The following is a 27,932-nucleotide window of genomic DNA, read 5'->3' on the forward strand; positions in this document are numbered from 1 at the left end:
GTAATTAGGAAGAGGTGAGAGGTGAGCTTAGACCACTGGATGCACATTTAATAGACCTGTAATGACCGTAAACAATCACTCTCACTGTCAGAGATTTCTTCTTTGGCTGTAGGCCAAGGGACAAGTAATTTTTTTAAACGAGTAGCAATGCAGCATGCTTCTTAGGTCTTTAAACATACCTTCCCAGTCATGCATTTGAATTTAAAAAGTAAGAAAGACATGTTTATCGGGTGGAAATAAGACATCCTGACACTCTGCCAACACTGACAGACAGCTGCAGAGGAATTCCAGTGATTGATCGATGGTCGCCCAGTGTTTCTCATGGTTGTTAGGGAAGGAGTTGGTCGTTAGGGATGTAACCATGGGTTTGGGGATGTCCAGGTGTCAGCGGTATGACAGAACCCCTCATTTGGTTGCAGAGGCAGCTGGCCAGGACGGGACAGAGGGACATCAAACAACCCACAGCTGGAGGAGAAAAGTGGGTAAGGCGAGTGTGAGAGGAAGAGAGAGGGAAATGAAAAGAGAAGGGGGAGAAGAGAGGAAAGTGAAGAAAATCACGGAAACTTTAATATCGCTATTGAGCTAAATGTCTGTTGACAGTGTTGTTCATTCTCACTGTCTTCTAGCATCTCATCCTCCTTTGTTCTTTAATTTTTCTGTGGTCAGTGTGGCTAGCTGGAAGAAACACTGACTAAAACAGATTTTAAATAGTCACATATGTTTGATCCTTGAGAAAGCACTTGGAAAATTCTCATCTTTTTAAAAAAGAAATCTACCAGTAATGGCTCCTTCATTCCCAAATCTGCATGAGCTCATAATTTTTACAGCACATTAAAACATATTTTCAATGTACTGTAACATAGTGTTAGCCGGTGGGTGTTCCCCCTCTGGGTCCTTTTAGAAGAAGCAACTCAGGAGAAAGGTTTTTCTTCTAACATGAACAAAAAAAAAAAAAATGATTGTAATGCTTTGGAGAGCAAGTTTGGTTACAGTTAATGTTTTTTACAGACACCAGAGGCCTTCCATGTTAGTTGCTGTGAGGGTTTTCCATTTCAGTTTCATAAACAATTTAAGCACTGAATCTTAGCTGTTAGACAAAATCATTTGCGTTGCTATGTAATCACACAACAAGCTGCAAAAGCTAAAACTAATTCACTTTTAGACACTTGTAGTAAGAAACCTACGTGTATGTATCTCATTGTTTGCACCATTGACTGTATACTAATATGGACAGTGCGTCTCGGCCTCCTTCAGGTGTACAAAAGTGAAGCAACCAGCACAGATACATTGTGCCGGTGATGCTTCAAGTGCTGTATATATATATATATAAAATATAAAACTAATGTCAGTTAGAAAACATTTAACAGTGAAACAATGTTTTAAAAAAACAAACTATGACTAGACATCAGCATAATTTAGAAACAAACTTGCGTACATAAAAGTAAAGAAAGGAGTCTTTGGTTTTTCTTTAAATACCTCAACCAAAAATGCCTGCTAATGTCCAGTCTGTTCCATAGTGTCTGTTCAAATGAAACAGCAGTTCACCGACCGTCTCATTACTGACCATGGGGACTCTCCCTATATCTGTCCACTGTTCATTTGATTACTAATCTAGACACAGATTATAATGATGGTACAGATAACTCAGTCTGGGTGGACCATGAACCATCATTTTTGTCTTAGCTGAGTTAAGTAACAAGAAGTTTGAAGACAATCAGCTCTTAATTGTAGCAAGTCAGGCATCAAATTTAGCTGTATTGGACCCACCTCCTAAGGTCAGTGGCATGTACACCTGCAACTCATCAGTGGAAAGCAATCCTTAACAAACACAAATCTGATCCAGTCGTACCCAATGAAAAAGACAGTGGACCCAGGATCGACCCCTGCAGAACCCCGTGCTTAACAGCACAGAGAGCATGTTGTTGTATATAACACATTGAAATATTTCTGACTAACTGGTGTTAGTTACAATTATGTTTTCTCATTACTTTCCTCCTCTACTACTCTGCTAATCCAGTTTAGAACCTGGCAACGAACAGTATGTGTCAACAGAGCTGTCGATTATGTTGCTACATCCTTTTTGCATCAAATTACTATTAAAACAAAACTTTGACATACTGTTAATCCACATGATATTAACTAACTATCAAGAAAGAATCCTATATTAGCAAAAATGTATGTGACATGTTTTTCTCATGTCCAATCTGTTAACTAGGAGGCAGGGTTTATTACCTTTACTGCAGCCAGTCAGCAGGGAGAACTCTAAATATTTAGGCTTCACTCTCAAGTGGCTGTTGGTCTGTCCATCTTAATATACAGTTAATGGTTTGCACAAGACATGGCTTGTCCCTGTATTGCATGAATGTATGGCTGTGTGCTTGCTCTCGTCACTCTTTAAGCAAAACTGTTTGTAAGAGAGCTTCTGTGCGTGTGTATGTAATCAGAAATTACAGCTATTAAGCTGTCACAGTGGAAAACAGACGTTTTAGACGTAACAGTTTCTGTCTTGGATAGAATTCCCGGTTTTCCCTGACAGACCTTTGGAGGCACCCAGAATGCCTCAGTGTCATAGCTCAGCGACTTTTCTCTGCAGGGGACTGGCGTCTAAAATCTGGCTGTGTTACAAAGACGGGGATATAAAAAAAATGTATGTCTTGTATGTTTTGTGTATTCAGATGTACAACATTTAGGTGTATGCATTATTCATGGATTGTGTTTTATGGTTTAGTGCTCCCCAGTGTGTTTTGAGACAGACCAACAGATGCAAAAGGAGGCAGAACAGAGAAACTGATATTGAAATCATCTCTCTGATATTGTCTTACGATGTCCTTAAGAGACGTTTCTTTCTTCTTTTTCCTTCTTTCACAGTTCCCATCATTTCACCCTGAACTAAGGACACTGCATAACCTTGTATTGCTTTATTCACACATATGTGTCTCATATATCTTTGTAGCTCTCCAGACAAAACATACAGTATGCACCCACACAATCACACACACACACACACACACACACACACACACACACACACACACACACACACACACACACACACACACTCACACAATCACAAAGAAACTAAGGTACTTAAATAAGTTGGACAACTCTCAGCTCTGGTCATTTCACACCCATGATTCAAACAGCTGTAGTGTCGATCAACAAGGGGAAAGAATCTGAAATGTTTTGGTTTCTGTAAGCACAAAACAGGTAACAAAAAAAAAGTCAGCTCTGCAGAGTGTGTCTTAGCGTTTCCTCTCACTGCATCACGAAGTTACAGTGGACATTCAGAGTACACTGTGATATTTATAACTCCCACATCTCCTCACTTCCTAACATTTAGCAGGGGAAGGCTAAAGAGTCAAGCAGACTACACTACATTGTGCATTAAGGGGGTCCACTTCCCAGAGCTGAAACATTCAGCCAGAGGAATATATTACCCCCATGTGTGTTCGAACGCCCCCGAAACCTGTTATGGGCAATCAAATATTACAATAACCTCTTCAGATGAGGACCTGGGGAGTGTGTCACTGTGGGGGGTTGATCCCTGACAAGTGGATTTACTTGTGGATTTGATCGTTTCCCGATACAGTTTGGTGTTAATCTGAGTCACGGTAAAGTCGGCATCCTTTGGGTGCGAATCATTGATGAAAGAATACTGAATCACCACTGACATCCTCTCCATCTTACATGGATTGTATTCTTCATAGTCAGAGACAAAGAGGAAGTGATAAACTGTGGAAATATTTTTACATACTTTTTCTATTAGCCTGAATACAGGCCATTCTTACTGTGGTTTTTTTTATTTTATGGATTTTCATCCTTCATTCCCCCCCCCCCCCCCCCCCCATCATCCACAAAATTAAAAAAAAAGGAATCATTTAGAACAAGACGAGCTCTATAAAGTGAAAACAAGAAAAGGGCGGAGAATTCAGAGTGAAATCAAGAGTGATGTGTGTCCAAAGCTTCAGAGGGAGAGTTATTTCTTTTGGATTAGATTTCAGCATTCACTTCAGGGGCTTGTTCTCTGGCCATAAACACACTTCATGAGCTGTCACAACATTCATACTGAGGTGCAAAATACAAGTGACCTCGACTGGAAACAACTTTAAGAAATCTGCCTCTACAATTTCTAAACACTTTCTCTCAACATTTTTCCCAAACTTTGTTTCTTAACCCTCCCAGCCCTAAAGCCAACCCCACCTCACAAACACACACTCCCCCATGTAACGTGTGTGTGTGTGTGTGTGTGTGTGTATGTGTGTGTGTGTAAGAGTGTCCTCCTCCTTCAGTCTCTCCATGGCTGGATTGTGGCAGCAGCTCGGCTCCCTGCGGCACTTTCGGGCGCTGGCTCTCCTCCACTACTTCATCTGTCTTCTCTACCCGCCCTCAGGTGCTCTCCGCTTGGACACAAATGCCAGTCCGCCCCCGTTGGAGGTAAGAGAACCATGTGGTCATGGAAAAACATCAGAAATCAAAGGAATTGCTACATAGATGCAAGTTTCAAGAGGTAATTTAGTGGTTTTGGCAAGCTTTTTTGAGAGTAGTGTTAGTGATATAAAAGCCAAAAATATTTTTTTAAGTCTCATCTTGTAAATTCTGAAAGTACTTAACTTCCTTACTTTTTCTCATGCACCCTAAGATCCAAAACCAAGATCTGGCTGGTATTACTGGGCAAAAAAAAACTGCTCAATCAAAAATGAAACAGTTTTGATTTATGTATCTTCTGTCAGAGTCAGATTGATCACAAACACATCCCATTTTTTGGGGGGTTTTTCAGATTTTTGAAGAGAAGTAGAAAGGCTAAGAGACTGTTAAAAATACAGGGCATGAAAAGAACAGAAGAGGCAAAACTGGCAAAATGAAGATGTGTGCTTGAGAGTAGAAAAGTAGAGCGGAAAAGTTCCCCAACTCAAACCAACTGTTGGACTGAACTGAGGGAGCTGTGGGATTTCATGCAAGAAGGAAGGAGAGAGTTAGAGAGGAGGATGTATGAGTGAAAATAATAAGACAAACGGAGCACTAATGTGAAACAGTGGAAATGAGGATTATGACGTTCCAATATATACAGACGGCATGTGATGGTGGCACCTAGGGCGTAAAGATTGTGTATGTAGGAGTGCACATACTGTATAGGCTTGTGCAGTGTTCGTACCTTTGGCTTTGTGTTTATTAAATTAAGTGACTCTGTATGTGTGTGTGTGTGTGTGTGTGTGTGCGTGTGTGTGTGTGTTGGCAGGGGTTTGAGCTGGTGAAGGGGAATTTCTCTCGCATTTTCCTCCGTGTTGGCTACCATAAGATTGGAGAGATTCCTGCAGGAGCACGCAACATCAGCATACAGGAGACTGTAAAGAGCAGAAACTACCTGGGTACACACTCACACACACACACACACACACACACACACTCACACACACACACACACACACACACACACACACATACATTGATTACATTTCATAACAAACATTCTGGGTGAATATTTGGTTTCCCTTCAGCTCTGCGGACACACTCTGGCGTCTCCATCATCAATGGAAACTGGGTGATCGACAGGCCGGGGATCTTCACTGCTGTGGGAACGCAGCTGACTTACCAACGACCCAATGAAATCCGCTCTCGCAACGGCGAGTCCATCACGGCACCCGGACCACTCACTGAAGACATACATGTTTATGTGAGATGCACATTGCACACAAAAAATGATTACTATACCATACAGCATGTGGTCATATACAGCACAGCCCCCCTCTCTCTCTCTCTCTATCTCTCTCTCTCTAATTCAACAGTTGATCTACCAGCAACCAGGTCCCAGTGTATTCTATGAATACAGTGTGCCTTTGAAAAACACACACCCGACTTCTGAGCCGGTCACACCTCCTGATATTCTGCCCCTGGGTGAGTGAAAACACACTATCACGCATGAACGCACAATTAGAGCTTTATTAGAGTGACCCCAAATGACCACAGTGCCATTTTCTTAGGCTTAGTATTCTGGTTAACCATCAGGGAGCATAACACATAACAGATGTTTTGTTTGTTTCTGCTTGTTCAGTACTGAGCAGTGTATGTGTATGTGTGTGTGTGTGTGTGTGTTCAGTTCAGATTTCACTGCAGTGTCCTGGTAACGCCAAATGGTATCATTTTCCACAACGTTTCTTTTAAAGATTTGATTAGGATTTTTGAAGACACTCGATACAGGAAGGCAGCCAATCTTTCTATTGCAAAAAATATCTTTACCTCACACTTCGACAATAACCAGTCACTTGGGGCGGATTCGATTTCATGACCTAATATTTAAGCCGTTATTAAGGAGCTTAGAGACATCACTATTATTTCTGTTGAATGCTGAAAAATGATCGTATAATTACAAAATATCTCCTGAGCATCTCCACAAACAACGAATAGTCTCGAGGGCCCTGCACATTCTCACAGGTAAAATTTGTACTGATCAGACCCCTTCTCGGGTTTAAGTTGGATGGAGCAATGCTGGGAAGTTGTCACATTTTGACCCTTTCCCCTCAGGGTGGGAGGCTCAGAGGCTGCTATAATGTTGTCTACCAATTCTCAAGTACTAATGTAGAAAATCTATCATTTTTATAACCAATATTTAGAACTCTTTAATGTCAAATTTGGGCTCCACTCAATCACCTTTCTTGCAGTTCATACGGTAGCTCCATCCCACTCAGGTGAGAAGGTCGACCAAGATGAGGTCACCAACAATGACATCATTAAAGAGGGACCCCAGCCCAACCACGTACCCTCTGAACCGAATGTATCACCCGGCCCTCGACCCAGCTACACCTGGGCAAAGAGTGGACACGCGGAGTGCAGCACCACTTGTGGCACTGGTGAGGACACACGTTAGATTGTAAGCAAATGGTCTGTGGTCTCTTGATGTGGCTTATTTGCTAATATGTTGCTGAATAAAGATTTGGGGAATTACTTAAGCTTGAATTCTTTTGCAAAAAGACCCAAGAATGTGAACAGTATAAAAGCCTGAGACCTTAAAAAAGTGCATATTTTAAAGTGTGTGATCTTTGTTTGGCACACAAGTGTCACTGAAAGCTGCATAGGAGATGTCCTGGTCCTGGCCAAGTGTTTACCTAAAGGTCGTTGTAAAGCTTTTAGCTGTAATCCACAGTAAACCACAACCAGAGACCAAGTGTCTCGGCTACCACATCATGAAAACTATTTTATTTAATGTCAAATATGTGTGTATTTTTTCATAGTTTTTGTACCATACAGATTGAACTTCACTTGCTTAATCATCCTTCTATCTATCGATATGTTTGTGTGTGTTTCACACACTTGTCAGGCAGGCGCCAGGTACTGTGGGAGTGTGTTGAGAAAGACTCCCAGGTGACTGTTCCTGCTGACCTCTGTGACCCCACCCTTCAACCGACACACCGGGAAGAAGAATGCAACACGCAGTCGTGTCCCGCATAGTGAGTAACAAACACACACACACACACACACACACACACATATATACACACCTGATGTCCCATACACAGAGTGAGACTCACACATTACATCAGTTCCACATGTTGTTGAGACTCTCGGGGGGGAAACCTTCATCTCTCTCACACATTCCAGCCATAAATCAGTCGGAGTCAATCACACTGAGTCACTTTGCTGTGGCTTTGGGTTTTTATGTTTTGTGGTAAATATTATTAGATATTAAAGCGGCCAAGATCTAGGGGTAATGTAAGTGCATTTACTGTATGTTTGGTTGTGGCCCACGATGTCAGTGATCCATGACAGCTGTCAGTCAGCAATATGTTTCTATTGGGATCTCAGCAGCAGAGATTTCAAAACTATTACTTCAGGAGTAACATAAAACAAAGACAAACATTACATTTTGCAGCGTGAGTTTTCCTTTTTGCGTTTGTGTCGTTAAAGATCACCAACTTCTGGAGGACACTAAGCTTTGCAATGTCATTGTAGACCCTCGTCAAATGACTACACACATTTGGTAGCTACATATTCCCAGCTGAATAATAATCCTTGAAATAAATTACTATTACTAAATAATGTATAACGCACGGAGGCGGAGGGCTGGTGCAAAATCCCTCAGCCCCAATCCACCATCAGAGGTAGTAACAGAGGTGCAATGGAAGGGGAGACGGTGGATGATGAGTAACATCAACGCTGGTCGGTGTGTGAAAGTGCATGCCTGAGTGTGTGTGTATGTGAAGCTCCTGCTGTTTGTCTAGCACTTTGCCTCTCATGCTGTAATGCAATGTGAAACCACACAGGGGAACACCAATATTTGGACACATGTGGAAGTCCAAAGTGTATTGACAGTGGAACTGTGTAATGGCGCTGCTGTTGATTTGCGATGGCTAATGGGGGGTAATAGTTGTGGTTAAATTGGAGACATTGCACTGGGAAAAGATCTGTTTGAGGATGGCCGTTGCCAAGCTAATTGTCTGTAACCAAAGCTTCTCCTGCCATACCTAAGCGGCAACCTCCAGTGTTGAGAATAAAAGCCAAAAACTGCAGTTCCCTGAGTGAGGCTGGCTGCAAAAGCCAAGGAATCCTCAATAGATCCCATATTAAATTGCGTAAAAAGCGCCTTTGTGATTTACTAATTCATAGAAGGTTAGGTCGAGGTTAGGAAAGCATTTCCAACAAGCTACTGCCATCGATGGACTTCATATGGGACTCCTCAGAAACCAACGGGGTGACGTCACTGAGACCATGCCAATCTATGACCTCATCTAACCATTTCCTTGTTCTGTGATTGCCTGACAGCTGGGACGTGGGGGAGTGGTCAGAGTGCAGCAGGAGTTGTGGCCCTGGCACTCAGCAGCGCCAGGTCATCTGCCGCCAGGTCACTCACATCCACGCCAACGGGACAGAGACCTCAGTGACCGTGGCACCGAAGCTGTGCGGACTGTCTGATATGCCCGTGACCAAGTCAACATGTCAGCTGAAGATCTGTAGCCAGTGGGAGATCCGGTCTGAGTGGAGCCCAGTGAGAACACGCACGCACACACACACACACACACACACACACACACACACACACACACACACACACACACACACACACACACACACACACACACACACACACACACACACACACACATACATATACATGTATAAAATTACATTTCCCCCTGAAATGTTGTGAAGAACAGGATTAAATCTGCAACTGTCCCTGCTTTTCTCCACTGCCTGGTATTTTTTATTACTTCACCCTTCTCTCCAAACTTCTGTCACCCAGTGTTCGGTGCCCTGTGGGGTGGGCCAGCGCAGCAGGGAGGTGGTGTGTATGAGCAACCAGGGTGATGTGGAGGACGACACAGAGTGTAACATGAACCTGAGACCAGACACACTACAGAACTGTGACATGGGAGCCTGTGCACGCAGCTGGTTCACCTCCCTCTGGAGCCAGCGGGTAACGCAAAGACTGTGTGTGTGTGTGTGTGTGTGTGTGGATGGAGAGGGAGGATATGAAATTATGTATGAAATCTTGACACAGCACAGATCAAGATTTTATTTGTGTGTGTGTGTGTGATATTTCACAGTGCTCGGCAGACTGTGGTGGAGGCAATCGAACCCGGGCAACAGTGTGCCTGACAGATCATGTGACTGATCTCCCATTGGGCAGCTGTGAAGGGGAACGCCCTCCAGAAGTGACATCATGTGACTCAGGGCCCTGCCAGAACCGCTTTGAGTGGTACACAGGACCCTGGGGTCAGGTAATTTACAAGCACACACATGTATGAATTTCTGATTTCAAGGGGTCCGATTCCTCCCCTGGTCAGGCTCCTGTCCGGGCCACCCGTGCACCCCTTTCATGTCCCAGGGGGGTCCCGCCCCACAGTTTGAGAACCACTTCTATAAACAGTTTCACACCTTAAAGACTCACCACGTTACCCATGTGTGTGCGCAGTGTTCATCAGAGTGCGGGAATGGCACACAGACCCGGAGCGTGGTCTGTATTTTCAACAACAACAGTGTCATGGAGGTTATGGACCACTCAAAATGTTCCGGTCTCTCTCAGCCAATCACAGCTCAGCCCTGCAGACTGAAACCATGTGGGGTCCAGTGGTATGTCACAGACTGGAGTACAGTAAGTGTCAAAGAGTGTCTCTTTCAACCATTCACTGAACATACTCACCACATATAGTTAGGTCATCACTAGCCCAGGTATAGTGACATTACTCTTTGTAATCTCTGCCTCCACTAAATTTGATATTTTTGTTTCTACATAGCATTTTCTCTCGCACAGTTATCAAAGGTGTGCCTCAGGGGTTGGTACTAGGACCTATTTAATTAATTCTTAATTCTTCTCCAAAATATTTTAAATGCTCATTTTCATTTTGATGCTAATGTAATATACTTTTGAACTTGAAATCCCTGCAACATTTCTTTGGCTCTTTGGATTAAATTTAATTTGACAAAACAGTATCAACTCAAGGCCAGACTCCAAGCTTTTTTCTGAAGCTTTTAACAGAACCGCACAAACAGAGGTCACTTGTCAGGATGATTTACATTATATCTAACTGGTTAAAAGTGTACTTTAAATCATCAAGTCATTGGAAACCATAGAAGCTACTCTGCTGCCATGTCATCAACCCCAATCACATCAGAGCAAACTCTGTGTGCTGATGAATACGCTGTGATACAGTCTGTCGAGAAAGAGGTTTTTGTGTTAAATCATGATGTATGAAATGAACTGGAAAAAGCACTGCATCATCATCTCAACATTTTTCATTAACAATTTTTTTGTTGCAAAGAATTTTCTTCTATTAAATAAGAATAAAACAGTAACATGTTTAGGAATTACAAAAAGATCCCACCTACTGTTTCTGGAGAGACAATTTGCCAGGGGGAGAATGGAAATATTTTCTTTAAGTGCTTTGAACTCAAGAAACTTTATTTCCCTTTAATTTACTGTGTCCATGTCGGTTGGCTATCTTAACATCTTACTACATAAAGCTAACACATGGGCTTTGACTTGTCTTGTTGCTGAAATGTGCTATATATAAATAAACTTGGGCAGATTTTTCATTATTTAAAGATTATGTTAAATTGGGTATTTCAGAGGAAGATCATAAATGTGTAACTCTCTGCTTCTGCTCTCTCTTTGTCACCTCAGTGTTCACGCTCCTGCAACGGTGGCTACCGAGTGCGTGAGGTGCGGTGTCTCACCGACAACATTGCTCCCAGCGAGCAGTGTGACCCAAGTTTGACGCCAGAGAGCCGAGAAGAATGCAACAAACAACCTTGCAAAGCTGAAATAGGTAAGTCTGTACCGCAGACTGTAACCAGAATGGACAGCACAAGAGCTCTTGAGAAGTGAAGCCAAAAGATTTAGAGCTCCCCCTGCTGCCTGGCTGCAGTAAAGGTCATAAACCCTGCCTCCTTTTCAGATTAATCATGGGTCGAACTTTAAAATATAAGAAAAAACATGTCAAATACATTTCTCTCAAACATGGTTTCTGTCAATATAGTAAGTTTGTTTCTTGCTGATGTCCAAGTGTTCACTTTCCTGAGAAGTTTAGTTTTATTTGATGTTAGAAAAGAAGAGCGTATAACACCATGATTGACAGCTTTGTTCACAAATGAGGATTAGCACAGTTGAGGTACTAACATGAGAGTTATTGAACCTTAGAGATCGTTGTCACTTCAACAATAAGTTCTATTTGTGCTTTGGTTTGGGGAAAAGACAGACCATTAGAGGAGACATGCGTCCATTTTCTTCTGAATTTCTCATTCATATACTCTTTTTTTCTCTTCTCAGATCCTTCCTGCAGTGACCAGTATCATAACTGTGTGGTGGTGGTTCAAGCCAGACTCTGCATTTATCCATACTACAGGAGTGTCTGCTGTGACTCCTGCTCCAGCGCCCAGAAATCATACCCCAAATTGTTTCAAGAGAACTACATCCACAGGTGATGGGACTACAAATAGGTTCAATAAACCAAATGTCAAACTTCAGTATAAAAACAGCACTGTGAAAATGACAATTAGTAACCCATGGTTGAATATTCAGATTACTTAAAACTACCCACACACACCACCACAAAAGTGAGATTGTATTTCATCGGACACCAAAGTGGAGTAATAAACAACTTTATTCTTTTGATAACTCAACGATTTCATTCAAATGTCTTTTTGTTTAAATTTCAGTGTAACTTCAAACTGAACAAGTTGCTTTTCCTGATGTATTTGTGTATTTATTCTTAATAAAGTCTATATTACTTCAGCCGTTGTTCAAGATATTAAAATATTGCAGAACAATTTAAATAAACAATTAAACTGTTGGATGTTAATTTAAAATGTCCTACATTCTAAGGTCACAATGTTTTTAATGTAAGCAAAAAGCTTAATCAGTTATAACAACCAAGCAGCAACCTCCAGTGTTTGGTTGGGAGATGAAGCCAATGGGGAAGTGCAAAAAACTGCAGTTCCTTGAGTGTCCACTTGAGGCTCCAAATGCCCTGGAAGCCTGATTTAAAGATGTTAACATGTCTATATCTAGAGCAAAAACAAACATATTTAAAGCCTGGTTCAGGCTTCTTATCAATTGCTAATTTCTCCTGGTATGGTACACACTGCCCAGGGGGTGAATATATTTTATAACACACCTGTATTTATGTATTTTAATTAAGCCTAAGAGTTTTTCATACATTTGCATAATGAGGGGCATGGCTGTGTTGACTGATAGGCAGGCAGATTGTAGAATTTGCAAGGAGTCTAAAGGCTCACCTCAGCTCCACCACTTGTTTTTAGATGTATCAGAAGTAAGGTTCTCATAGCCTTTACAATATGACACCTCCATCATTTGGCTTCACAGTACTTCTTCAGAAACCAACTAGTGACATCACTGAGTCCACGTCCATGTTTCACAGTGTACGATAACTGCCAAAGTAATATATGGGAGGAAAAGCAGCTGGAAAGCTTACCTTGGTAAGGACTGGTAGTAGGTGAAAAACAGCTAGCCCTTCTCCTTTTGTTGGTTTTCAAGCAAGAAGTACAAAGTATACTTAAATTTTTGCAGAAAATAACCTCCCCCTTTTAAAGGTGTTTTTAATGATTCAACCAGGACAGGTTCTAAACAGGTTGAGCTGTGGGGAGAATTTATGATGTGATAAATCTGAGGCAAACTTGACCACACCCACATATTCCTGAGAAAAGGTCTAATCATGGTCTCAATACCCAGCACACGTGAGGCTGTAAATGTTTCACTGTTTTAGCATTTTATTTTTAAAAATAAAATAACATTGCATTAATGTGTAGGCTTCATATCTGATTATTGTTTTTTGGAGGTTCAATATTCTAAATACAGTTTGATCCATTAAAATGGAATCATATTTAACCTCCTTAATTATTACTTGGATTTGAAATCTTAAATTGTGAATGTGCTGATTAATGTGGAGCAAAAAACTAAATTTTCCTCACAAAATGTGAAAAGGTATAACTAACAAGAATCTCACGTTTGTACTGAAATGCAGTACTTGATCAGATCTACAAGATCGATGCTGGCTGTTCCCGCACATTGGGGCAGAAATTAATTAAAACAAAGCCAGTTGAATAAAGGTGAAATTTGGATTTAAATAAATTATAAACTGCTCACATAGGCCCCTAAGTTATCACCTCCCAACTTCCCCTAAACTGTGCAAAGACAATTTCATAATTTACAAGGACACAAAACATGTTCACTCTGCGCATATAAAGTTCCTGTGAGGAGTTATTAGGTGGTAACGAAACCGACTGAGGTGAATACTGATGCTTATAAACGACATAAAAGCAATTTAGAACCATCAGCGACAAACACTGATTATCTTTACAGTTATTGTTTAAGCCTGTAAATGCTGCCATCGAGTAGGTGTCAAAAGTATGAAGTAGGTGTTAAAACATGGCTTTTTTTTTCCCCTTCTCATTTTCCGTTGCAAAGATGAGTGTATATAGGGAGTGATTTGACGGTTCAAAGAAAGCAGGATAAGAATTTTACACTTACTGGTAGAAGTGTACGATGCAAGACCAGCCAAGAGATAGGAGGTACGGCTTTGAGAAATTCCTCACAGAAGCTTTAAACTCTGCATCAACACAATCGAGTCAAGAGGAAGTCACATCAGCGTTGTACTCATTCGAGATAGTAATACCATTGCTTTAATGGGACAGCCGGGCTGACAGCATGTAAAAGGCCATAATTCAATCACGAGAACTTAAAGCACAGGAACATTAAAAATGAACATCGATGACAAAAATGCACATCGCATTCACTGTTACTCAAAACATATTAGAAGTCACATGGGGACTCTTTGACATACACACTCTCCCATTTCTGTAGCTATACATAATCTTTAGTAATGTTCCCGAGGTGCTCCCGAGTCTCTCCGTGTCAGTGGATGCAAGGCTGCATTGGTAGGTCCATGCTAATAGGCTGTTGAGGACGTGTGATATGACGGCAATCTTTAGGGTGAGCCTGGGCCTTTGGCTTTGAGGGATGCAGGGTCCACATTCACCGACGATATCCGTGTCTGTCTTGACTTAAAAAAAAAAAAATAAAAATAAAAAATGCTCGGACACCATTACCCCGAAAAAACATTCAAGGCTCTCTTTTTTTTTTCCATGCTGATAAACCTTAACTCATTCTAAATATATATTTGATTTCCTCAAAGACACAAAGCTGGGTTTTTGTGAACACAAACGGCAGCCACTTGTCTTCTTTTTTTTGTTTTTGCTTTTCTTCATCTCTTGATAGTTCTTTTTTGCTTTGTCCTTGGCATAGGGTACCAGACAGTAAGACGTTAATGTAATTGTTACTGAAGGGTTTAACAAGAAGCATTCTAAAAACATCATTTACCCCCCCCTCCCGCCCCCCAGTTTTGTCCATCAACTGAATAATCACCATCTATACAAGTCAGTTTCTGAAAATACAATGGCAAGTGACATTTTCCACCAAATATTTCATCGTGAACAACAAAAAATATATTTCACTCCCCCGTTGTGATTTGTTCAGCTTATCAAATGCAATAACTGGTTTGTTTTTCTTTGTAGCATCGTACCAACATTCACTGATTTCAATATTGTAGAAGTTTTACAAAGACATAAATATAGTAGGTTACAATACAGTAAAAAATACAAAATAAAGTTGATATAGTTTCTTTTTTCTTAAATGATAATTTACCAGAGGCAAACCCAGAAACAAATCTTTGACACTAGGCTAAAAACACTAGAATTACCCCCTGAGGTCAAATGATAAAAGAATAGCCATGTCTCGAACCAGAGCTTAGTCCCGGTTTAACTCGCTACTCTGATGGTGTTCAGAAGCAGTGAACTCCGAACAGGACTGTAGGCAAAATGTGGGCGTCCTGCGTGACACATACGTCAGCGTGTACTTCTCAAGTGCACTGGTTTTGGGTGTTATTACTACACTAGCGAGACGTTAAGCTAAGGAATACCTGAAGGCACAATCGTCTGAGGCAGAGCACGCCTCAGGAATCAAACACTATCGTTGTGGTTTCAAAGGAGTTAAGATACAAAAAGGGAAAGAACAAAAAAGGAGAAGGTTACAGTTTCAGGTGTGGTTTAGGTCTGAGAAACGACGAGGCAGTGAAACAAGTTAAGGCCAAACTACTTAAGATTGTCCAATCAGAACGCTCCGACAGTAAAGAGGATGTTAGACCTGACAAATCAAACAGATTTGTGAAAAGATATCAGTTAAAATAGCAGAACTCCGTCTATATTTTGTCATTGCCTGGCTCGCTACAAAGATACTTCTTGTCATGGTTAAGTCAAATCGTATTAAACAAGGCTTTTTTTTTTTTTTTTTTGCTCTTATGTCAGAGGTTGTTATTATACACAATAATGTATAAATGTATGTTACATGAATATACATGGGCTTCAGACAATATAATATCTCAGTAAGGAGTACATCCAAGCATTCAGGGTGAGGACTTTGGCTTTGAAAAGTGAGTCTACATATGCACAAATATGACACACGCACGTAGAAAATGCACCATAGAAAAAAAAAAAAAAAAGGACGTGGAAATCAAAACAAAAAGGAAATGGACTAAATGGCTCACACACTTTATCTACTTTCACATACGACCACTTGCTCACGCAGAACCATTTCCTGTCAAAACAAAGAAAAACTGTTTTTTTTTTTTCAAGTTTGACCCTTTCCTGCCCTTCACATTTGATCTGCGTTCACAGACTTGATCAGGGTTGAAAAAAAAAAAAAAAAAAGGAACAAATACTGGGGGGTTTGGAGGGCTTCAAAGGGGTATAGTTCAAGTTTGCCATTCCTCATGTGCAAGTCAATATAAAAATGCTACAAGTCGTACAACTCTCTCGTCAACAAGACAGGTTGAGGGCAGGCCAGGTCCCCCTGTAGTTTGCTAAATGAAAAGGGGCTCGGATATTGGCAGGACTGCTTGCTCGTGAGTGATGAATGCACAGTCTCTACTCCCTGTATTATTTTTTTTTTTTTCTCCAGCTCTTCACTGCGTATGACTGTCTGTTCATGAAAAAAGAAGAGCAGCTGTGGGAGTCTGCATCATTTCATCAAGAGCCAAAACAAGATCTCCATCCTTCGTGTCTTCTCTCTTATGGCAGAAGAGTCACCTCCCTCCTCGACTCTGAAACGCCTCTCCTCACTCTTGTTCCTATGACTTCGGCTTAGGTTGGATATTCAGTTTTTTTTTTTTCTATCTCTCCGTGTGTGTTTGTGTTTGTTTGTGTGTGTGTGTGTGTGTGTGTGTGTGTGTGTGTGTGTGTGTCTGAGTGTGTGTGTCTCTCACTCGCTGTCAGTCTCCAGGTCTGAGTCAGACCACTGCACCGGGCTCATTTTCCCATTGCGCTGGGCATACTCGATGACTGCCGTGTAACAGAAGTAGAACTGGTCCCAGGTCTGGATGCTGAAAGCCCTTTGTGTACGCATCCGCCGCACCGTCTGACGCACGTTGACGGTGCCGATGTCCTCCAGCCGGGACAGGCAGATGTCCAGTGTACAGAAGGTGCCTGGTCAGAGGATGGGAGGGGAGTATAGGTGGCCGATGTTAGCTTATCCAGTGACTATCAGCATCGGCCAATTTAATGCAGATATTACTAGATTTATTTACCAGTCAAAAAGCATTTAATTAGAGTTTCATTAAATTACACTAGCAGTTCTCGGTCACCAGCAGAGGGCGCTATACGGACTACAACAAGCATTATCACTCTCCGGAGTATCAAGCAGTGATGGACGTACATTCTGAGTTACTTTCCACTTGATTGACAATTTTGTCTTCGTTATACCGTTTATCTTTCCACAAGTGTTTGATATCTGCATTTTAGGGATCATCCCACTAAATGTGTAAATCTATCTCTACAGATTTCTTAGATCTAAGAAAGATATCGGCTGATGTGTCGGTATCAGATTTTTCTCTCCCCAATAACGAAATCGATATTGGGCCCAAAAATCCCACATCAGTCGGGCCCAGCTGTCTAGGACTTAATTTGCCATTCGAGTGATCTGAAATCTGGGTGGGTTACCTTCAAGAATGCTTAAAACATTTTTTTCTTTCAGAATGCAAGCACAAGTTTACTGAGGTCACTTTAAATACTGTTCTAATATAATGATTACTGGTAACTTTTTTGTACTGACTGGACATGTACACAAAAACTAAGAATTGAAAACCAACAGGTACAGAAATCTGGAACTTTATAATATACACCTTCTTCATTTTTTTTCCCCGTAAGTGGTTATGATTAAAATGAGAATTTCATGGATTTTAGGGTGAAACACCGTAAGTATCACTGCTTGTGTTTGAGGAAAAAAAGTCAAATTTTGTGTGGAAAAATTGGTTTGTTTCTCTTATGGTTGTGGATTTTCACATCAAAAATAATTTCATCTCTGTGGCAAAGCTCTGATACTGAACCAAAGCAGGCTCAACCTTTTGTTGCCTTAACTCCACCAACGGGCCGAAACAACGACACATAACTCACAGAGGTCACAGAGGTCGGAGAAAGTGGTCTCTTAATCTACTATAACAGTGTGTTTGAACCCTCATAGTTCATAATCCCATTAGTTTACCTGTTCTGCCAATGCCAGCACTGCAGTGCACAACCACAGGAGGGCCCCCAGGAGGCCCTGTCCAGCTGGTGCCCAGACTCTGCACTGCAGCCTCCCTCCTCTGGAGTACGTGTTCACGGAAGTCCAACATGGCTGAAGCACTTTTCGGCACCCCAAAGTCTGGCCAGCTGACATAGAGGTAGTGGTACACCTCCCGTCTCTCTCCAGACTGAGGGAAGGGCACAGAGGAACTTGGATGATCGAGCACAAGGGCCCAGTATGCATGTCATGTATCGCCATATTACATAAATGGTACAATCTATGAAAGGGCCGAGATTCCACAAACAAAAGCATTCCCACACTCTTCAGTCCTGAGTGTCTTTCCAAGTTAGACTGGACTAGAATTCTACGTTACTCAGAAAGCTACAAGAGAATTCAAAAAGTCTGTTTTTAGCTCAATGAACAGATTTACTTCATGCAGTCGGTGTCACTTTACCTGTGTGTTGTAAAGTTCGAGATGGGAGAGTTTGAAGTCCTGAAAGGTTTGGATGTGTGTGTTCCTGATCAAGAAGTATCCGTGCTGCTCGGTCCTGCCCTCCTCAAGAGGCCAGTACTGACCGCACTTCACTCGGCCACGCTCCACCACCCTGAGGCAAACAGGGATCACATCATTTCAAACTTTTCTCATCGACCAATCAACGACATTTCAATTATTGGACTTCCACTTCTGACTTTAATAAGTGAGTGACAAAAGGAGTCTCACCTGGTAGTCATGACGATGATAAGTACCATTTGTTCCCAAACCATTCGCCAGAAGTCGCCGAACGTTTTTGGCAAAGGACCTGAGGGTCAAAATAAACCATCAGGAGGGGGGGGGGGTGGTAACAAGAGGAGGAGGACTATAAAAAAATCTTTGGAGTAGGATCAAAGTCGATGTTAACAGCTGCTCACCCTGAGTTGCGATGTAGGCGTTTCCTCTCTTGTACCCGTCCATGAAACTGGCATTAATGTAATCGGATGTCTGTTAGGGGGACACAGCAGAAGAGAGGTGAGATTCACTGCTTAAAGCTCTACTGCCTCCTGTAGGTGGACAATGAACATTACACTCAATGTGATTCTCCTGAATAAACTGGATTTTACAACCTGAAGAGGAGACCCACGGGATCATGGAACAAAGGAGAATTTGAGTTCAGGTTTGTCGCTTTAAAATCGACAGCGGTGAGCCGTGTTCACTGTTTGAGTTTATTTGCCCTTCGGCACATGTAGGCTATGATATTCTGTTAGCCGCCAGCTAACGGCACGGCAAACAACCATGTGTTGATTAAGTATGATCAGGTGTCGATTAGCGCTTGATTTCAATGTGTCGTCCTAATGTGACGGTTGTAACCAGCTTTGAAGTCACTGAGATTCCACAACCTGGAACTTGGGAGCTACATACAAATTTAGATTTTAATCTCTTACTGTATAATAAAAAGGAGTGAACACTCAGCAACACACCGTCTCTGTCTCTTAGGGGACTTTGTGACCGTCACTGAAACTTTCTCTTGATCCCACACACACACACACACACACACACAAACCCTGACTATTCAATACACAAAGGCAACCTGTATGCGGTCTACACTTGTAGAATTTCTGCAGTCCTGAAATATTGCTGAAACAGAGGTTAGTTAATTAAATTCAATGATGTGAACAGATGTTTGTCAGATGCTAATCGCACACCCCTGATTGAAAGAGCGGGTTCAACAAAGCGTCTGTCTTCTCACATTTGAGGCCAGACAGAAATCAAATAAAAATGTTAATATATACAATACATTATGAATCCGCAGCAGGTTCAGTCCTTCTTCTGTTTCTTCATTTAATCAGAGTCTTTTAGTCGCCAATATCAACATTTATACACGGCCATTATTTTGTCTGAAGGACTTTTTAAAACCTGGTTTATATTCAGAAAGCATTATTAGCATGGATTACAATAACAGTGGACTCACTTTACAAAAACATAAACGGGTTGCCAAAACCACGGCCTGTTCTTTTAAATGTGGTATTTATGAAACGGGGTTGTATGAGGTACTTGTCAACAGTGGGTGTATTAGCCTCAGGAGATGCAGGTCAGCTTCTTTATTGAGAAACCAGTGGGAGCGCTGGTACAGAGGCTCGGCTATACATCCCGTTTGTACCTCGTAATAAAACATGTTTAAAGAGAAACTAACCCATTAATCAATGACGATGTAAGTGTTCTCTATATTAAGATTTTTATCAGTGCTTTACTTCACCACCAGCAAGCCGCTTTGTTTTAGGACTACTTTGTCTCACCGCAAAAGTGTTCATCCGCCTGCAGCGCACTGGGTCTATAATGAACGAGTGAACTTGAACAACAGTTAAATTGTGAATTTAAATAATACTGCATCCTGGTTTGAGAACATTTTAATGAAAAGGAGTTTATTATCATTAAAAAAAGAGAGAGAGAAGTGTTGTTTGAAGAATTCATTCTTACCTCATCTTCATCATCAGAGAGCTGACAGAGTCGCACCCGTGAGTGATCCAGGCAGAGAACATCGCTGTACCGGTTCTTTATCTGATTGGACAGTTTTCTGTAAAAGCAGAAAACAGATGTTAAGAATGTGCTGACGTGTGATCTGTCACGCCATTTTCCTTCACCTTTGTACATAGAAACTGAAAAAACAAGAAAGTAAAGCAACAGGAGCTCTACGTATTTTCTGTCTCTTACTTGGAGTAGTCGAAGGTGCCTGCTGGCGGCTCCTTGCGGATCTCCTCGTACTCCTGGTAGATCCCCTTCTTCTTCTTTCTTTTCACATGCTCCACCAGATCCCGCACCGTCATGCCTCCCTGCTCTGGCATGTGAACCGACACCTCAACGCAGCGTTCCTCTTCCTCAGGATCCCATGATGAAGACAGGGGCGGAGACTGGGAGCAAGGCTGGTGAGGGGGGCGGGGCAAAGATTTCTGGGGTAATGGAGGCACCCCTTCCTCTTCGTCCTCCTCCTCCTCCTCCTTGACACCCTCAGTCTGAGACATGTGGGCAGAGTCTGTCACCTTGCCGTCGACATCATCCCCATCACCTGCCTGGGAGAGCGGCGTGTCTGGGGGCGTATCCGACTGAGGAGGGGCTTGACGACCTCGACCGTTCATGTTAGCATTGGGGCTAGAGCTGCTAACAGTAACATTAGCCCCGCTCACTGCTGAGCCATTCCAGTGTTGGTGGTTACCCTGCGGGCTCTGCTGGTACTGACCTTGAGTCCTGCCCTCCACCACACCGCAGTGGTTGTGTGGGTTAGCATTGCTATCATCATAGCAGTTAGAGTTAGCCACGGCTAGCTCAGAGCCTAGCTGCGTATTGATGTGTGTGTGGGACAGTGTAGCGCCCGCGCTTGTGTTGCTGCACTCTAAGCTGTAGGAGCGCAGCAGGCTTCCCACACAGTCGTGTGTGTCGTGGTCTTGTGTGTCACCCTGAACAGTGTTTGTGTGGGAGTTAACACAGGACTGGATCCAGGCCACATGGCTGTACTGAGATGTCCCACCCAGGTGTTCAGGGAGGGAGGAGACTGGGATGTGGCCGGCCAACTCATGGGCCTTCACTGTGCAAACCTGAGGGAACAAAGGAGGCAGAAATGTAAATTCAAATACAGAGTGAGAGCTAAGAATCGTCTGCACTATGATGTCAAACTCCTGATAAAAACAGATACACGTACCCTCTCTCTTAGCTTCTCGCGCACAAATAGGCGTAGTACGGCAAAGGGTGCTCGAAACCAAAGAGGCGATGACACAATGAAGACACATTTTAGACGAGCTGGAAAGGCCCCCTTTGAAACACAAAGAGACACATTGATGAAAATGTTTTTAATGTCAGAGAGACCGTTTCTACAACTACATCTTGAAATAAAAAAAAATAAAAAAAGAGAAAAAATGTATTTGAGAATGAGAAAAATGTATTCCTCATTCTTACCTTGAGCAAATTGAGGATCTTGACGCAGAGCTCATAGTCAAAATTTCCATAGCTGGAGTTGGTCATGTCGTAAATAAAGATGAGGCCGTCTCTCTGAGTTTGTAAACTGAGGAAAAATTTTTCAGTTAAAAGAAGAGGTGGAGCGACAAAAGATGTCCGCCGTTTAAATACACAAAATATTGCATTTGAAATAAACACAAGGTACTTGTGCCCTAATGAAATTGTAAGGGATCCATTGAAACACCCCTCATCCTGATTATGCCCCCTATGCCCTACTGATAAGTTACATAACCTACCCTATGGCCCTGAAAATATACCTAAGAAGGTCTTGTAAACACTCTATAGCTGTTTAGCTGTTAGGCCTGTTGCACCAGCTCTGTGTAATATGGGTCTTAAGTATGGGTGCAAAGTCCACATTAAGCCCTATGGTGAAAGAAAAATTAATTTGGAAAATAAAGACAAGCACTGACATAAAGCAAGGTGCAAGCGAACCGCTGCAACAAGTTGTGTAAAGTGAAAAAAGAAGTGCATGTGAGGGAATCACCTCTCTATGGCTTTGTCCAGCTGATAGATGATGGCCTGCAGCACAGCTTTGTGGGTGGTGACGTCTGGCCGATGGAGGCGAGCAGTGAAGAGTGCCAGAGCAGCACCCTTTGCATCACGGCCGGGCTGCAAGGCACAAAAACATTCATGAAGAGACACAATGGCAAACTCGTCGTTGATGACCTGCCTGTGTTGGTGTGTAACTGTCAGTAGTTACTTCTTCTACACTCACCAGGACTGTAAACTTGCCACTCAGCAGCTCCGAGCGTAGGGGGTCTTCATCAGGGTTGATATTGATGATGCCCTCTTTGATTCTTGTGTTCTACATTTGATTCACGAGACGGAAGGGAACAGCAAAGTCATTGGCTTGCAGATAAAAATGGCATGTGAACAAACAGCATGAAAAAAATGAATTACCTGTCTTTAATTTGTCTAGTGTTTGTCTTCATAAATTCAATAGAAAAGTTGTCTTTCTATCATTAGGGGGACTGCAATGTAACTTCCAATGTCATATATCCAAGATTCTTTAAGGCGTAAATCACTAGTTTTCAAAATGATGATGTATTATTTGCTCTTACTCAGAAGAGAGTAAAACAGACGCGCTCAGAAAAAGAACCCTGAGGCAGCAACGTTAAATGATCTTATCCCTTTAATTTAAAAACGATTACAGTTTGTGTTCATGGGTATAAATGGACCAAGCTTTAATTGCATTTACGACCATATAAGCCTGATGAAATTATTCATAGTTCTAATCACAACAGAGATATGTTCAGGTCAGGGCAGCTGAATCTTTCCCCCTCCGGATTCCTTCAGCCTTAAGTAAGCCCAGTGGTCAGTGATCTCAGATTTTCTCCAATAAAAGCACGCTCGTACCTTGTATGCTTGGAAGAGGTCGATGGCTCTTGTGACGTCGAACTTGCGGGCCATAAGAAACTTTACAGCTGTCGGTTGGGAGACGAGCCCAGCACTGTGAGGCTGCTCCCTGCTACGCACCTCACTCAGGAACTCCTCCACAGCCTGGACAAGCACAAAAGAGGACATGTAAGAAAAAGAAAGGTGAGACAAACCAGAGGACAAACTCATAAAAGTATACCAAAAGCTCATAATTTAGGGAGTGCAGCATTACAAAGAGTATAAGGGAGATTAGGATGTCAATTAAATGCTTTTTAGTCCCTTTCCTGAAGTGTGGCACAGGCGCCAGCAGCAGGCTTTGCTCCTGGAAGATACACTGGATGCAGAGCCAGGAGACAATTGTGAGCCTGTGTTCGCCTGTATGAGGTGTCAGTCCACGAGGACCAAGGAAAACTGACGAATTCGAACTGTGAATTATTCGGTGAAACAACCAGACCTTGATTCATCTAGTCTCATGATTATTATTTTTTTTAGAATGAGCCTTTTAATAACCATACTTTTAAAATAAACAGAGAGAACTGCAGAGGTGCACTGATTGCAATTCTAACTCAAACAAAAGTAATGTGGCAAACCAAGCACTGTGAGTTATGACACAACGGGGAACCCTTACATGCGTGTATGAAATCATGTCATATTTCAAGAGCGTTTATAATGAGCAGGTATCACATTTGAAATAAATGGAGGCATTGAAAGTGAATGGAGGGGTAAAACAAATATGTCATGAGCATTGCCAAACATCAGACAGAAAGTTAAAGGTGTAATTGGATGCCTTTAAAAGCCCTCAAGATTGATTGCAATAAGATTTAAAAAAAAAAAAGGCACCATGCATGATATGTATTGCAACTGCATCTGGGGTGGCAGTAGCTCATTCTGTAGGGACTTGGGTTTGGAACTGGAGGGTCGCCGGTTCAAGTCCCGGTGATAGGGAAAATAGGGAAGTTGTTCTGGTAGCTGGAGAGGTAACTTCCCAAGTACTGCTGAGGTATCTTTGAGCAAGGCACCAAACCCCCAACCGCCCTGTGTAGCAGCCCCACTCTGACATCTCTCCACTAATGCCTGTCCACAGGTCCTGTTTGTGTCCCGTGTGTGAGGAGCATGTCTCTAAAATAACAGTGTAAACCAGAATCCCCCTCAAGGATTAATAAAGTATTCAAAAAAATAAATCATATTTCCTGGTTGGGGTAAAATTAATGGAGCTCATAGAGGATGCCTTTAATCAAGCCTTGGGCTTTACTCTGTTACCAACAGAAGCTGAACAGCATCAGCAGGGTCGTTATTAGCTTCCGTGGGTATACAGCAGAGATGGGCAACTTTGGTCACAGCAAGGGCCACATTCATTTAATTCTCACTGCCAGAGGTCCAAATCGTAGTATAAAAAAAACAATCAATTATGTCTCAAATTAAACTCAACATATATCAGTGATGAAATATTATGATTAAGATTTACTTTTATTGATCCCCGCAAGTGGAAATTTCAGTTTTTACACTTTAAGTCATGCAACACACATAGGCTGAAATATATACACACATGCAGAAACAGGATCCTGTGGACATGCACTAGTGGAGAGATGTCAGAGTGACGGAGCTGACCACAGCGGGCGCTCCTGAGCTGATGGGTGGGGAGGGGGTTTGGTGCCTTGCTCAAGGGCACCTCTCCAGCTACCAGACCAACTTCCATATTTGGTCCGCACGGGGACTTGAACCGGCGACCCTCCGGTTCCCAACCCAAGTCCCTACATGCTTGAGCTACTGCCGCCCTATGATGGACATATTTCTGGGTTTTTTTATGATTTCATGGCAGATTTTGTCATGTTTCTAATGAATTGATATTTAAAAATTGATCTGAGGGCCACGTTGAGGGTTGAGGGTTGATGGGGGGGCCGCATGTGGACCCCGGGCCGCCAGTTGCCCACCCCTGGTCTACAGTAATCCAACACAAATCAAACAAGTCGCTGGTTTCTGCTTTGCATCCTTCAGGGCAGTGATTTATGCATGTAGACCTGGGAGAGTGAAGGAAGCTGTAAGTTAACTTATCAGTAAATCCAAACAGCAGCTCGACCTGAGACTTCTGCTGATCAGATAACCTTGTTGAATACTTGATGGAGATCAAAGCAGAAGCTTGAGGGGCAGAGATTTCTGCGGAATATCCGGATGGCATTTGCTATTTGCAATCAAAGCAAGGCCCACCCTTTTACTAGAAAGAGATGGCAACAACAATGCTAGGAAACCAGAGGACCGCTTCTGTGAATTCTCCTCAAGTGACTCTGATAGGCTGGACTCTGCTAGCTGTGCGGCTCACACCAAACACTCTCACACTCATCACCTCGGGTTGTATTAACTGTGTCACTGCACGTAAACACAACCCTCACATGCAGGAGTCTTTGCTCGGTCGTTTTAAACCTTCACACTGGGGAAAACATGATTTTTTTTTTCAAAGTCCGCAAGAATAACGGTGGAGGAAATTCCCTGCAAGTCAACAATAGCTGTTAGCATGTAGCGGCTAGGATACATGTGGCAACTAGATGAGCTAACGAAAAGCGTAAAATAAACCAGAAGTCACAGATTTATGGAGCAAATTAAAAGGTGAGGAAGTGCCACAGGTTTTCATAAAAGACGTGGACATGCTATTGGAGTCTATGTTAACGAGGACTCGAGTATTAAGAGTGCACAGCCGGTTAAGTGTTCCCTACTGTTAGCAAACGCCACCATGCTAACGGATGCTAACACATGCTAACCGCTGTCAGTAGACTCCAGAGGGGGCGAACGGGCCAGGACTATTTCACGACCCCTCGGCGTCTCCAGTGACATTCAGCGTAACAAAATACACGTAAGAAATCGCCGGTAGGAGCTGTGTCTGGAGCCGACATGTACACACTGTTAACGGGACCGGGAGATAAGGAAATATTCCGTAAAGAGAGCCTTACCAGCTGCTCCTGAGTTGTCAGGGCTTCCGCCATCTTGAAGCCTCCGCAACGTCGAAGCGGGCGCGCCCACCAGCCGCTCGCTCACGCCCTACACCCCGAGACAGAGACCACCGAGGCCCCGCCCACATGCATTCAGTTCAGACCACGAGGCCCCGCCCACATGTACTCGCTTCAGACCACCGAGGCCCCGCCCACATGTACTCGCTTCAGACCACCGAGGCCCCGCCCACATGCACTCGCTTCACTACAGACCCTTCTTTTTTATATGTAGGCCTACTATATATTTATATATATAAATATGGCATGCCGTTCAGGAAATTAATATATGGAATTAAACTTTGAATATATGGAATGAATCCTTGAATATATTGAATGAAACTTTGAATATATGGAATGAATCCTTGAATATATTGAATGAAACTTTGAATATATGGAATGAATCCTTGAATATATGGAATGAATCCTTGAATATATTGAATGAAACTTTGAATATATTGAATGGAACTTTGAATATATGGAATGAAACTTTGAATATATGGAATGGAACTTTGAATATATGGAATGAAACTTTGAATATATTGAATGGAACTTTGAATATATGGAATGGAACTTTGAATATATGGAATGGAACTTTGAATATATGGAATGAAACTTTGAATATATTGAATGGAACTTTGAATATATGGAATGGAACTTTGAATATATTGAATGGAACTTTGAATATATGGAATGAAACTTTGAATATATGGAATGGAACTTTGAATATATTGAATGGAAGTCCGTATTGTTATTTCAGCTTCCATCTCAGTAAAAATCCCTAAAGATGGATGCATAAAGTGCGCTCAGCAATGTTTTGTTGAGCATTACTACTCATAAGCAGTAAAAGTGTTCCAATAATTTAACTATGATCTTCAAGGTGAAGCTTTCTACATTCCAAATGATTCATATGATTTTGAGTACGACCAGCAACTTTTCAAAAAAGTTTTGATGTTCAAGAAAGTATTGGTATATTTCAGCTGATGTCATTTTGCAAAACCAGCTTATTCAGCAGGGTGTCTTTTGGATGACAACAATGAAACTGCTGGATTTGGAGAATTGAAATCAGCTTCAATTCCATATATTCAGACTTTGTTCAATATATTCAGACTTCATTCAATATATTCAAAGTTTCATTCCATATATTCAAAGTTTCATTCAATATATTCAAAGTTTCATTCCATATATTCAAATTTTCATTCAATACATTCAAAGTTTCATTCCATATATTCAAAGTTGCATTCAATATATTCAAAGTTTCATTCAATATATTCAGACTTCATTCAATATATTAAAAGTTTCATTCAATATATTCAGACTTCATTCAATATATTCAAAGTTTCATTCAATATATTCAAAGTTTCATTCCATATATTCAAATTTTCATTCAATACATTCAAAGTTTCATTCAATATATTCAAAGTTTCATTCAATATATTCAGACTTCGTTCAATATATTCAAAGTTTCATTCAATATATTAATTTCCTGAACGGCTTGCCATATTATATATATATATTAAATTTAAAATTGTTT

The 27,932-nt window shown here is 41.9% G+C and overlaps 2 protein-coding genes across 2 annotated transcripts; one reads left to right on the forward strand and one right to left on the reverse strand.

The window, feature by feature from the left end:
• The first annotated feature begins 4,251 nt into the window (after window positions 1-4,251).
• Window positions 4,252-12,274, forward strand: adamtsl7 (ADAMTS-like 7). Its single transcript, XM_061065198.1, has 12 exons — window positions 4,252-4,434; window positions 5,237-5,366; window positions 5,496-5,671; window positions 5,784-5,892; window positions 6,684-6,845; window positions 7,313-7,442; window positions 8,755-8,977; window positions 9,233-9,406; window positions 9,537-9,710; window positions 9,905-10,084; window positions 11,114-11,258; window positions 11,759-12,274. The coding sequence occupies exons 1-12, from the start codon at window positions 4,255-4,257 to the stop codon at window positions 11,911-11,913; spliced, it is 1,938 nt and encodes a 645-aa protein (XP_060921181.1). The 5' UTR covers window positions 4,252-4,254; the 3' UTR covers window positions 11,914-12,274.
• Window positions 12,275-14,107: 1,833 nt separating this feature from the next.
• ptpn9b (protein tyrosine phosphatase non-receptor type 9b) lies at window positions 14,108-26,470 on the reverse strand. Its single transcript, XM_061065188.1, has 13 exons — window positions 26,363-26,470; window positions 23,400-23,543; window positions 22,759-22,848; window positions 22,528-22,652; window positions 21,984-22,089; window positions 21,730-21,840; window positions 20,748-21,625; window positions 20,514-20,610; window positions 18,971-19,040; window positions 18,783-18,861; window positions 18,516-18,666; window positions 18,041-18,248; window positions 14,108-16,986 (listed from the first exon to the last, which is right to left on the reverse strand). The coding sequence occupies exons 1-13, from the start codon at window positions 26,393-26,395 to the stop codon at window positions 16,763-16,765; spliced, it is 2,316 nt and encodes a 771-aa protein (XP_060921171.1). The 5' UTR covers window positions 26,396-26,470; the 3' UTR covers window positions 14,108-16,762.
• Window positions 26,471-27,932: the final 1,462 nt, after the last annotated feature.

This window comes from Labrus mixtus, chromosome 2 (assembly GCF_963584025.1).
Source record: "Labrus mixtus chromosome 2, fLabMix1.1, whole genome shotgun sequence".
NCBI classification, from domain to species: Eukaryota; Metazoa; Chordata; class Actinopteri; order Labriformes; family Labridae; genus Labrus; species Labrus mixtus.